We start from the raw sequence: 13,039 nt of genomic DNA, 5'->3' as shown, positions 1-13,039 counted from the left end.
AAAAATTAATACTATTAGCATAAAAAGTAATATTTTTTCATGTATGTCCCAAATAAGAGATCTGTCTCACAAAATACGACCCGTGAGACCGTCTCACACAATTTTTTGCCCAGTTTTATATGCTGACGTTCATCAACTGTATCCATTTTATGTCAATTATTGATGTGATATTTATCTATTGTATATGATAAAATATATCAAAATTATACATTTATTAGATAAATGTCATTTGATCATTTGAATTATGAATATATATAAAACAACATATGAAATTGTAGTATATATATTATTATATGATTTTTTATATTTTAATAACAATTATTTTAGGCATCTCATATCCTGATGTAGAGAGACATACGTAACATGAGGTCTCATAATAGTCGGGAGAGATTTTCAACGCCGCCCACCGCCCACCGCCGTACACCTGTCCTTCTACTACACTTTGATTTCCCACACAAAAATGTTAATAAAATAAGTCTGCTTCTTTCCCTCCAATCACTCGTACGTGAAATGCAAGATTCTTGCGCCTCAATATCAATGGCACATTCCTTTTGTATTTCCTATATATGTTGTGTTATCATTCTTGGAGAGCTTCTCGGGTCCGATTCAGCTGGTGCGATTGCCCCGGGTTCGAGATTATTTGCGAGCCAGAACCAAGCTTGGGTTTCTGATAATGGTACTTTTGCTTTTGGGTTTACGCTAGTGGATTCAGTAAACGGTGAATTTGAACTGGGAATATGGTTTCAGCAGCTTCCTGGAGATCGGGCTCTTGTTTGGTCAGCAAACGCGTAAGTCCTGTTACTGATGTCGTTTCTTGTATCAAATTAAGTCTAATTTTAATGAAAGATGTTTGCTTACCACATACTGGAACGCGACTAGTTTCAATTATATTTAGATTTAGAGGATGTAAGAAACAGTCCCTCGAGTACTCTTACTGAAGTTCTTGCGGATATATATAATTTTTTTTTTTGTTTTTCTTCAATCGTTTTAATAGAAATTCTGCAGTCAGCAAAGATGCAATCTTGGAGTTCGACCGCAGTGGCAACCTCGCGCTTAACGACCGAGAAACTACGGTCTGGACATCGAATACATCCAATTCTGGTGTTGGAACAGCGGTCATGTCTGAAAATGGCAACTTCATTCTCTATGCAACAAATGGAAATGTTGTCTGGCAAAGCTTTTCACATCCCTCTGATACAATGTTACCAGGACAACCTTTGACAGTTTCTCTAGAGCTCAAGTCCTCTAAATCACTGGCACGCGGTGGATTCTATACAATGAAAATGTTACAGCAGCCTAATTCTCTAAACTTGGCGCTGACATATAATGTACCTGAGGTGTATGACACCTCTCTGGAATCATATGCAAATTACTCCTATTGGCCAGGACCTAATGTTTCAAATGTGACAGGGGAAGTCACGGCAGTTTTAGATGAAGGAGGGAGTTTCGGGATAATTTATGGGTCGTCATCGGAAGGAGCAGTGTATGTGTACAAGAATGAGAATGACAATGGTACATTATCCTTGGCTAGAAATCAATCAAGTACCCCTTTAGTTCTTAGGAGATTAATTCTCGAGGCTAATGGTAATCTACGCATATATCGATGGGACAACGATGTCAATGGGTCAAGGCAATGGGTTTCGGAATGGGCAGCTGTCTCAACTCCATGTGAGATTGCTGGTATTTGTGGCAATGGGATATGCAATCTAGGAGTAAGTAAGTCTAATGCTTCTTGCAAATGCTTACCGGGGACTTTCAAAGTGAACAGCGATGATAACTGCTTGGGAAACTCATCGTTGACAGGGAAATGCAGCCCTCATGGTGGGAATTTATCGTCAAAGTTCAAGATCGAAACGGTTCAACAAACTAGTTACTTCTACTCAGATTCATCAGTTATAGCGAATTATAGCGATATCGAGTCGGAAGCCAAGTGTGGTGATGTCTGCTTATCAGCCTGCGAATGCGTTGCCTCTGTTTATGGGCTAAATGAAGAAAAACCATATTGTTGGCTTTTAAGAAGCTTGGAGTTTGGAGGATACCAGGATCCCGGCTCAACTCTGTATGTGAAAGTTGAATCTAATGGCTATTCGACTACCGATGTCGGTCCTGACTTACCACATGGATCGAGCAACAACAAGAAAAAAATCCTGGTGCTTCCTATTGTTCTGAGCATGACAGTTTTGATAGTTCTGCTCTATTGTTTATTGTACATAATTGTTCGTAGAAAGAGAGCTTTAAAGAAAGCCCTTGAGAATTCGTTAATTTTGTCAGGAGCTCCAGTTAGTTTTAGTTACAGAGATTTACAGAGTAGGACCGCAAATTTTTCCGAATTGCTGGGAACAGGTAATGGCAGTCAAACCAGATGTTTTTTTATACTGAGAAGAGTTGAAATGAAGAATTTAACAATTCCGGGTCTCGAAATTTTCATGCAATCAGTTGTTATTTCGCAGGTGGATTTGGCAGTGTGTATAAGGGAAGCCTTGGTGAGGGAACATTAGTTGCTGTAAAGAAGCTAGACAGAATCTTACCCCATGGAGAGAAGGAGTTCATCACTGAGGTAAACACAATTGGCTCCATGCATCATATGAACTTGGTTCGGTTACGCGGATATTGCTCAGAGGGGAAACAAAGGTGTGTATAGGTAAATCTGTATCTTTGCAAGATAGTGTGACATATTTTCTCAATTTCGTTGTGAAAATTTGACTCCGCAGGCTTCTAGTTTATGAGTTCATGAAAAATGGTTCATTGGACAAGTGGATATTCCATTCATATAATTTTCGAGAGACCCGGGACAGACTACTGGATTGGCCAACTCGTTATCAAGTAGCTGTTGGCACAGCAAAAGGGATCGCATATTTTCACGAGCAATGTCGTGACAGGATAATACATTGCGACATCAAGCCAGAAAACATTCTGTTAGATGAGGATTTTTGTCCAAAAGTATCAGATTTCGGACTGGCGAAAATGATGGGCAGAGAACATTCACATGTGATCACAATGGTGAGAGGGACCAGAGGTTACTTAGCCCCGGAATGGGTCAGTAATCGTCCAATCACTGTAAAGGCCGATGTTTACAGTTATGGGATGCTTCTGTTAGAGATAATTGGCGGCAGAAGAAATCTAGATATGTCTTTTGATGTAGAGGACTTCTTTTATCCTGGATGGGCTTTCAAGGTATTTCTCTCTTCTTAAACATGACTATTGAGGTAGAACCTGTTATCAACTTCAAGTAGCCACTTATTGTATGATTAGCAATTGCACCACATCTCAAGTGGCACCTTATTGGCTTGTCTCAACACACGAGCATCTTTAGCCCAGGAGAAGTAGTTATCTATATAACTGATTGTTCGAATGTTCATCTCTGTAGGCGATCACGAACGGAACACCGTTAAAAGTTGTAGACAGAAGGCTGGAAGGATCTGTCGAGGAAGAAGAGCTTGTCAGGGCTTTGAATATTGCTTTCTGGTGCATTCAGGATGAGATCACCATGAGACCAACCATGGGGGAGGTGGTGACGATGTTTGAAGGATCCATTCACATTAACATGCCACCAATACCACATGCAGTTTCCGAGCTTATCGAGGAAGGTTTAGATCATGTGTACAGAGCCATGAGAAGAGAACTCAGTCAAGGGAGTTCCTTCACCACGGCCACCACGGCCACCACCGCCACTCATCCATCATCTCGTGCAACATGTAGTCATTCCACCATTTCACCAAGATAACCAAATACATATTGAATATTTTTTGTTAGCATCATTGGATAGTAATTAGTTGTTAGTGTTCAAATTTGTTGCAAGACGGGATTTTTATAAATGCCGTGTACAGTTGATCCACGAAGTCTTCCTTTTCCAATATAATCCTCGGATTCTAAATTTCGGAGATTATGAGGAATGTAGTATACTCAGATCAAGGCAGAAACTATACGTTGACAGAAATGCAAGTTAATCTAGTGCATTTATATTTATTCCAATGGCTGAAATTGTTAATTTTCTTGTCAAATTAAAATTCGAGGAAATCGCTAGCTTGACTTGCGCGTTCCTCTTCTCAAGAAATCCAAGTATAAATAAATTAGTACGCATAAGAAAATTAAATGGCAAGATCCCCCAAGATTTGAAGCAAAATAACAAAGAACTCGTACTTATATTGGATAAGCAAGAGAAACGGCTTCGATAAGATGTTGAAACCTGATGGGTTTCAGCTGCTTGGGCGGAAGATTTGCTCTGGATTGCCTTCACGTTTGTGATTCTGCGATCAGGGAAAAGTGTTTTTCTATGGACTATGAGTTTACATACTCATTTCGATCGAATTTATCCTGAAAACGTGCCGATATCCAAAAAATCTGTTGACATTCAATCCTCATCTTTGTGTTCAAACCAATTGTAAAAAGCAAGTTAGGTTAGTCAACTTTGAAAATCATTCATGATTTCACACTTAGTCATTCACGTTATCATTTCACATTTCTACAACCCTAATTTCCTCCCCCCCCTTGATTCAATCTATTCCAAGACAAACAATAAATAAACAACTGAGTGTTGTATAGCCTAATTGTTTATATAAATTTTAGCATAGAATTTCTATGTGATTAAATTTGTGTGTGCGATTTTTACTTAGAAAGTGAGAATGAGTGTGTCATTTAAGAATAATTATTATTGAAGTTTTTGGTATCCCCTAAATTGTTCTAGGGAGAGTTGTTGTTATCTCCTATAATTGTATAAATGATTTATATCCATTATTGATATAGTGAATATTTCTTTTGGTAGACTTCGATTTCGTTGTTTTTCTCTAATTTGGGTTTTTTACGTAAAAATCACCTGTGTTGTTTTTCTGCATAATTATTATCACTATTGATACTGTGGAAATATTTTGATATGAAATTATCACTAAAAGTAAAAGAATAACGCTTCTGCTATATAAAAATTATTTAATTTGACTATTTTTTCGCAACAAAATCCAATCGGGATATTCGAGACTAAGATATCACATTGCATGCTAAATGCAACTGAATGTTTTTGCGGACACATGTTAATTACAAATCAATAGATTTAATTGAATAACAGTATACTTGGTCACTGTGATTAATTGTGGTATACTCGCTAAATAATAAAAAAACTGAATTTAAATTCACAAAAGTTGTGCTTGAATGGATGGATTTTATCCATTGATTTTAAATTTATTTTTTTAAAAAAGAACATAATAGTTATATATTTTGATGCATCTTGTTCTTTCCTGACCCACCTTTGATCTCAGGTAAAAACTTGTGTGAGATGCTCTCACGAGTCGTATTTTGTAAGACATATATTTATTTGGGTCATCCATGAAAAATATTACTTTTTATGCTAAAGTATTACTTTTTATTGTGAATATCGGTAGGGTTGATCCGTCTCACATATAAATATCAATGAAATCGTCTTACAAAAGATCTAATCTCGATACAGGGCTCCCCATTCAACGCTGAGTGTGATGTGGAAAGAATCAAGCAACAAGCTCAATTAACCGAAATAGATGACAAACTTCCCAACTACTTTAATACCGTTTGGTTTGGCCGATCTTTCCCCCCACATAAAGTTTTATGCGAGCAAAAATATTCCATTAATATTTTAAAACAATTGTGGCAATGAGTTTTAAGAAAATAGCTTCATATTTTTTAAAAATATTTTATAATAGCTAATTACAAATTTATGAAGTTAATGGTACCACGAACCATGTAAAAAATTTCAAACAAATATTTTCTGATTAATTAATCATTTAGTCTGAATTAAGATAAAAAAAAATTAATATTTTTTAAAAGTTAAATATATTGTTGGTTTATATTAAATGTGGGTTTTTATCTTTTAAAATTTTCAAATAAATTTTAAATGTGTCAGAGGGAGGTAAACTATCCAAGTCGAGTCAAGCAATATCAGGCTCAAGTTCGGTTAATTTGAAAATGACCAGGTTCACGAATAGTTCGAATATAGTTCGTTAATAACTCATTTATCATGTTTAACTATGTTGGTTCGACCTCGACTCGTTAAATAAATTTATTTTCTAATTCATTTTAGAGCTCGTCTAGTATTTTAACTAAAAACCAATTTTTTAAAAATATGATATAATTTTTAGGATTTCAATATCTTACAGTTTGAATGATAACAACTTATAAAAACTCATGATCCAAACCTGAAAAAGCGCATTGACAACTTTTGAATCAAAGTCGAAACAAACTAATCAACAATCTGGATTCTTTACTTAGTTTATTATTCTGAAATCATAAATCAAGAATCAATTATCTGGGTGCGATTAGATTGAGGAATATAATGGAGAAAATGAAATTCGCAGAGGAACTCGTGAGAGAATTTCTCGTGTTTAGAGGATTTACGAGTACTTTACAGTGTTTAGAGAAGGAGTTGTCCACTGATATTGGCAAGGGGTTTCAAGTTGATAAGATTCTCGACCTAATTTTCTCGGTTTACATCCCCAAATTCGAGGCGGAGAAGTTGATTGATTTACTTAGCTTTTTCAAGAAATGCTTTTCATATTCAGATTCGTCGTTGATTGCAACGATTTCGAAGTTGGATGAGTCGATTTTGCGTTACTACATTGTTAATGCACTAAAATGTGCGAGAAAGGACAAAGTGTTGGACTTTTTCGGGGTCCTTGGAAATGATTTGCTGAACAGAGGCGAAAGCTGGATTTCGTGGTTCGGTCTGTACCCTGTTTCTTTTATCAATATAGCTTAATTAAATGTCTCCATTCCTCTTTCCATTTTTTTATTTAAAATTTTCATTTTTTGATTTCTTGCAGCGATTCCATACCTTCAGAAGCCGCACTTGGATCCGCAATTTCGTGTGTACTTCTCTGAGGAGTGGTTCCGCGCAGTACATCTTTCTGTCAGGAATTTCTTGAGTGGAATTTTCAATGGTTCTCATATCCTTCTATGAAGTAAAGTTCGGTTATTGTTGGTTGCAATGACCTGTAAAAACTGTTATTTATTTTTCCTCATGTGCTCGAGCTAAATGTATATCCCCAAAATAGGCAGGGGATCGGTTCCCTCAGATGAATTGTTTTTTGAATTTTATACCTAATTTAATGCAACCCAAAATTATATTAAACAAGTTTTCTCCATTTAGTTTATGGCTTCACATCGTGATGATGTTAAGTGAAGGAAAAGTTTTAAAGATTTTTCTACTTTTCCATATTGCATTTTAATTCTTGCGCCGGGTGATCATTCCTTTTTCCGTCATTTAATGTCACGATTTTAATGTTGTATTCAGCTTCTTGATGTGCTATTAATCTCTGAACAAGCTATGGTTTATGCAGTCGGACATTTCCCTAATATATTGTTAACAACTTACCTAGCAGTGGGAGACTTAATTTCTCTGCATGGCATTTTCGTAGCTATAAAGGATGATTTTGATTTTTCCTTATCTTATCCACGAATCCCGGCCTTATTGAAGCTAAGTTCTGAAAGGGATACTGTGGACCGTCTCAAGAAAGAAATTAAGCAGCTTAATCTTAAATTATACCAAGTTCAGACTTTGTTAGAAGAAAAAGATGCGCTGTTGTCTCAATCAAGGAGGTATCTTCTACATTTTGAGTTTGCACCAATATGTTTGGTCGTCTCTAGGAAAAAGTGAGTTCTCTGTACATAGTCTATAGTCGTCACTGACTGTTGTCTTTTTTTATTATTTTAGTGGTCCTGAAGAAGCTAGTATTTCTTATGGAAGTCAAGTGCAATCAGCTTCTCACATGGTAGAAAGAGAACCATATTTCCCCGGGGACAATCTTCAAGTTATGGAATCTCTGGATGCAGGGGCTAAGTTGAATAATCATGCTGATGAGAGTAGTAGTATTAGTGATCCTGGCAAAACAGACCTTGATTCAACCGTTGTTGGTAAGTTGCTGGAATTATTCTTGTTATATTAATCATGTACATTTCACAATTGTTCAATCTCGAACATCTTCACACCCAACAAGTTTGGATGATGGAGAGCTTGGTTCCTTTTATTTCTATAATTTTTTGTTCGACAACCCTCCCTCCTCCAATAAGAGTTCTTCTTCTTTCAAAATCTTTGAGGCCCATCATGTTCAAGTATTTAATTGGATTTTATTGCTTAATGAATTGAATATTTGCGATGTAGCACCAATCCAAGCACTTAAAAGTGTTATTGTTCAATTGTTACATTCACTATAAAGCTTATGACAAATCTGGAGACCTCCTCCTTCTCTCTTGTAGCTTCACCACGTATTTGGCCGTAGAGCTTGATGGAATTTGGTGTCCAATTGGGTTTGGCCAAAAAATACGGAATTGTGAGTGATCCCAGTGCTCATATTGGTTTAAATCAAGATCTAGGAACATCTCAAGTGATATGTCTCAATAAACTATGAGTACATAATATTTTATCATCAATAAATTTCATTTCTTATAAAAAATTGAAATCTTATTCAGCTTGGAGTTAATTAAATTAGTTGGGGTATCAAACTATGTATGTTATATATATACTTTGTAATAAACTATGAGTTTGTCTAATGAAGCATTTGGAATTGACTTTATGTGGTGTTGAATTGTACACGTGTGCTCTGAACAAGATGCCTTTACTGATGTTTCAACTTTCACTCTTCATCCTGATGTTCTTTTAAATAATACCTGTCAGGAAGTGGGGATCTGCTGAGTGAAGAAGAGTTTCCAGAAGTAAAGACAGTATTTCAGGTAAATACGTTTTGAAATAAATTGTACTTGGTTGTTGTTTTCCCCATAAAAAAATTCAAAATCTTCTGCGCATTTCCTTATCTTTAGAATTTGCTGATTTTCCTCCCTTATTTTAAAATTAACATGCTTTATACTGTTTTTTGTAGGATACATTCTTGGGGCACACAAGTCCAATCAGTTGTTGTCGCTTTTCTGCCTCCGGTGATAATATTGCTAGTGCTTCTATTGATGGCACTGTCAGGTAGTTGCCGTAATTATATTTTCTTACATGCTTGCACTGTCTGTCTATGCAGTGTGCAACTAATAGTTGCTTCTGTGAACTGTTGAAAGCGTGCATTGCAATCCTTCACATATAAATAGGCTTTGTCTGGCAGATTGATTGTTCTTTATTTTGTACTTGCCTATTTGCTATTTTTTTGTGATTTTATTATTTTTTTTTACTACATTTTATCTCAAACAGGCATCAGAATTAATTTGGGCTTTATTCTCGAGTTTGATCTTGAACAAATATGCAAAACACAACAATAAGAAACAAAAATAACGGAAATGTAGAAGGATGTTAATAAGGCATCTGGTGAACAACTAATTATAGTAATTACATGAATACCAAAGGAGGCCTTACATATAGAGGTGTTGGAAAAGAGAACAAAGTTGGTTATTCTAGGGTTCAAATTCTTGGATTACCTTTTGATAAACTGTCAATATTTGGCCTCAGTGCTGCTTTTCTTTTAATGAACGTTCTTTGGTGAAGGATATGGACATATGATTCATCAGCACCAACATCTAGAAATGCTACTATTTATTGTGGAGCTGAAGTCATATCCCTTGAGTGGGATTGCAAATCTGATCGCTTGGTATGGCACTGGGCTTTATATTTTGAGAGCATATATTCAGGATGATATTTTTTCTGTTTTGAATTATTTTTGGTAATGAAGACTGGTCTTTTGATACTCTATTATTGTCTATTTGACTAAAGCTACTGATAGGCACTTCCAATGGAGGCATTAAAGTGTGGAACGTAGATGCTAAGCGCGTTGTTTGCGATCTCAACTCAACTGAAGCATACCCCAGGTTCAGTCAGCTGATACGTCGGCCCATTTTCTTTTCCCTTTTCCGTTTTGTCCTGAACCTTGTTTCATTAGTGCAGTATTCATGAAACTATAGCTATAGTTTTCATCTCATCTCATAGTTTTCATTTCATCTCATTGCTCTCTCATGTTTTCTGTTGACCAGCATTCTGGATCTGAAATGCAGCCCTGTGGAGCCTATTTTTGTTTCGGCAGCAGCTTCCACGAGGTGCTTGACACTCATGATTTTGTATACCTTTAGCATTGTCAAGCATGTGGTGCTTTTTGTGCATGCCATTGGAGTTTCAGGGAGATTGTAATGTTTTAACTTGCTGTCTGCTCTTACCAAATACACATGTAGCATTTGATTTTGTCAAGAATGAATTCGAGCTACGGCCCTAAATATTTCGCGCTTGGTAATGAAGGATTGGTGGCGAATGCTAAACAATGGTTTTCAAACGTCGTGAAAAGATGTGGGCAACTTTTTTAACATTGACCTGTGATGATAATCCTGCTACGGAATAGTCAGAAAATATTTAAGCTTGTTGTGCTTGAACTAAATAACAGTAAGACAAGTCAATGACTACTTCCTCCACCACTATCGTGTTCCCAAGGAAATAGAGTTTGACTGTTTTGTAGTAACGTATTCATGAGCTGTCTTATTCCAACTTGAGCAAGTGGTGTCTTTGAAAATCATATTTATAAGATTTCTTTCTTAACATGCATGATGTGTTATAAAGTAGAAGTAGCAATGAGAACATGGCTTTTTTATTCTCTCTAAAATTTATTTACAATTATTCTTTCTAAAAATTATTTACGTGATCTTTGATCTACTTTTCAACTTCTAATAGTGATGGGAGAAAATCTGCAGACCATTAATGTCATGGAAAAATTCTTTCCTGTCTGAACGTTATACATTTGGTCGTGTGATATTTGTAGGCAAGGTACAGGTTATGTGGATCGCTTGGGGTTTGCTTCATTAACTGTGTGGAACATGAGGACATGGAAATCTATGGTATGTAAATATCTGTCTTGTGGATTTTTTTGTGATCTCAGATTCATTTTTCACCAATATTTTCTCTTCTAAATAACATTCACCTTACTTTTTTTCATCTTCATCAAAGGCAGTCCTTCCTCTTGGTAAAGATCCACCGGCAGTTACTTCTTTGAGTTTCAATCACAATGGAAAGCTTTTAGCAGCTGCTGCCACTGATGGAATGATTCATATGTTTGGTATCCTTTTTCCACAGTCGACATAAACAACTTGTGTCACTCTAATCATAGATTTCAATTTGTATGAGTTACGAATGTGGCAAAAGCGTACACTTTAACTGGAGGAAGACATGTGTGCTGGCCAGCAAGTTACTGGATGGCCTGCTCATGAATGTGCGATCAACTCTATTCTTTTTGGGCCTGATGAGACTAGCATTTTTAGCTTTGGCACTGATGGAAATGCAAGTATTTCATACTCTTTTGGTTATCCTAGACAATTATGCGCATGACAAATTTGAGTAGTTAGCTTTCTCCAAAACTGTTACTCTTAAAACCCCCGTAAATTAATTTTGTATTTTTTTCCATCATAGTCAACGAAAAAGTATCTGTTCTACTGAATTTTTCGGAATCTAACTTGAAAACTTGTACACCAGATATTTGAATGGAGCTTACACAATCAAGGAAAAATCACGTGGTCAAGAAACTGCAGCAGGTGTGTGTTTACTGAATTTCATATTCATGTTCTGTCCACCGATTTTGCATTTTAATTGTCATTCACATGCGTGCACGGTTCTCTATTTAAGCTGCAGAAATTTTGTGCCCAATGACTGTGACTGATAGGTTAGGTGCAACCACGCCGTGACACTGTCAATTTATATTTTTCGGTTTGCTTCCTCTTGGACATTAACTACATTCCCGGAGTTTTTTCTTTCTTTCTGGCTGTCTCTGTCTTTTTTTTGAGCAATAACAGAAGATTTTCATGAGTTTTATCAGAAATACTAAGAATTAGTATGACCATAAAAACCACAGAACGATGGTCTTTTGCCCTCTTTGCATTCCTGCTGATTTTTGACAAAGTCAGCCAAACTCTTTGACACCTGATACCATTATCCCCAAAGAACTTGGTCCTCCAGGACGGACTTGGGTGAATTCATATGTTTCAAAATCATCCAAAAGACCCCTATCATGATTGTACTTTTACTCGTTGAAGATAATTTAGCATGGGTTTCATCGTGGTATTACAAAGTTTGTCCTTTTTTTCTTCTTTTAATTTAATTTACTTCAGTTATACCAATTTTTTTCTTATATTTATGGAATATAATCCAAGTTTGCGGATAACGACTAGTCAACATTAATCACTTGTCTGATTTAGGTTTTGCAACCCTGGGAACTCTTCTCCCTATAGACACGAGATGGCTTTAGATGCTAATGGGAGAAAGCTTCTGGTGACATCTGGTTCAGCAAGAGCACCGATATACCAGGTAACTGAAAACGCACTCCCTTGCTCATAAGCGTCAGCGTGCAGTTCTGCCATTAATTTGGAGGCTTGTATAAATGAAGTATCGTGTATACAATGCTAAATTAACGAAATCAACTTGTTTTTCTTCTCTTCTTTGACAGGTCCGAGGTAATAGGAGTGGCACGAGAACACTTTCTCATCGTGGATCAATCACAACAGTAGATTGGCATCCAACCTTGCCCATCTTCTTGACAGGATCGGCTGATCACTCGGTGCGAGTCTCATCTATATCATGAGCATCTCATGTTTTGTGGTGCTTATTTTGCGGGTTTTAGAGATGGAATCATCTGCAAGCCTTTTGCTTCATACTCTTTTATTTATTTTTGGGTAATTTGCATTAACCTCCCGTACATTTTTTTTACCACTGATAAAGAGGCAAGTGTCAAATATATTACTTAAAGAGAGTGAATGCAATTTTTAGATTTTAAGATAAGATGTGTCTTTTAGGTGGTGGAGGGGGTGGTTGTTACTGGGGGCCAAGGATTTGAACTGTAAAACAGGAAGTTATACTTTTTGTCCGTACGGTCAATAAATTGCAGTAGTTCTCTTATTACAAATGCGACTCTTTCTAATTCAAAAATAATTGTTATTTTTAATCATTAAGTTATAATTATATCATATATATAACCCACATAAAAAATATAGAATTGCTCTGAAAACTTCTTAAGAGAATTGTCTACCCAATCTCTAATTATAAAAATTCTTGCGAACAGATTATAAGTATGTTCAGAATAAATAAAATATATATTTTAATTAAAGATTAACTTATAAT

The 13,039-nt window shown here is 36.1% G+C and overlaps 2 protein-coding genes across 4 annotated transcripts; both read left to right on the top strand.

The window, feature by feature from the left end:
* The first annotated feature begins 342 nt into the window (after nt 1-342).
* On the top strand, nt 343-4,379 carry LOC142525336 (G-type lectin S-receptor-like serine/threonine-protein kinase At5g24080). Of its 2 annotated transcripts, none has more exons than XM_075629612.1 (5): nt 343-788; nt 1,006-2,343; nt 2,451-2,631; nt 2,712-3,174; nt 3,368-4,379. In XM_075629612.1, exons 2-5 carry the CDS (start codon nt 1,119-1,121, stop codon nt 3,722-3,724), a joined length of 2,226 nt encoding a protein of 741 aa, XP_075485727.1. In that variant the 5' UTR covers nt 343-788; nt 1,006-1,118; the 3' UTR covers nt 3,725-4,379. The 2 variants fall into 2 exon arrangements, with proteins under 2 accessions (XP_075485727.1, XP_075485726.1); XM_075629611.1 differs by having other exon boundaries at nt 995-2,343.
* A 1,771-nt stretch (nt 4,380-6,150) lies between these two features.
* Nucleotides 6,151-12,573, top strand: LOC142524448 (uncharacterized). Of its 2 annotated transcripts, XM_075628452.1 has the most exons (15): nt 6,153-6,683; nt 6,783-6,905; nt 7,416-7,557; nt 7,673-7,872; nt 8,633-8,688; nt 8,835-8,929; nt 9,440-9,542; nt 9,665-9,759; nt 9,922-9,984; nt 10,695-10,770; nt 10,880-10,988; nt 11,097-11,209; nt 11,402-11,460; nt 12,121-12,229; nt 12,369-12,573. In XM_075628452.1, exons 1-15 carry the CDS (start codon nt 6,296-6,298, stop codon nt 12,501-12,503), a joined length of 1,866 nt encoding a protein of 621 aa, XP_075484567.1. In that variant the 5' UTR covers nt 6,153-6,295; the 3' UTR covers nt 12,504-12,573. The 2 variants fall into 2 exon arrangements, 1 of the variants encoding a protein (XP_075484567.1); XR_012814894.1 differs by lacking the exon at nt 12,369-12,573 and having other exon boundaries at nt 6,151-6,683; nt 11,097-11,213.
* Nucleotides 12,574-13,039: the final 466 nt, after the last annotated feature.

This window comes from Primulina tabacum, chromosome 14 (genome assembly GCF_025594145.1).
Source record: "Primulina tabacum isolate GXHZ01 chromosome 14, ASM2559414v2, whole genome shotgun sequence".
NCBI lineage: Eukaryota > Viridiplantae > Streptophyta > Magnoliopsida > Lamiales > Gesneriaceae > Primulina > Primulina tabacum.
The sequence above is the reverse complement of the archived record's forward strand: the minus strand, read 5'-3'. Positions and strand labels throughout refer to the sequence as shown.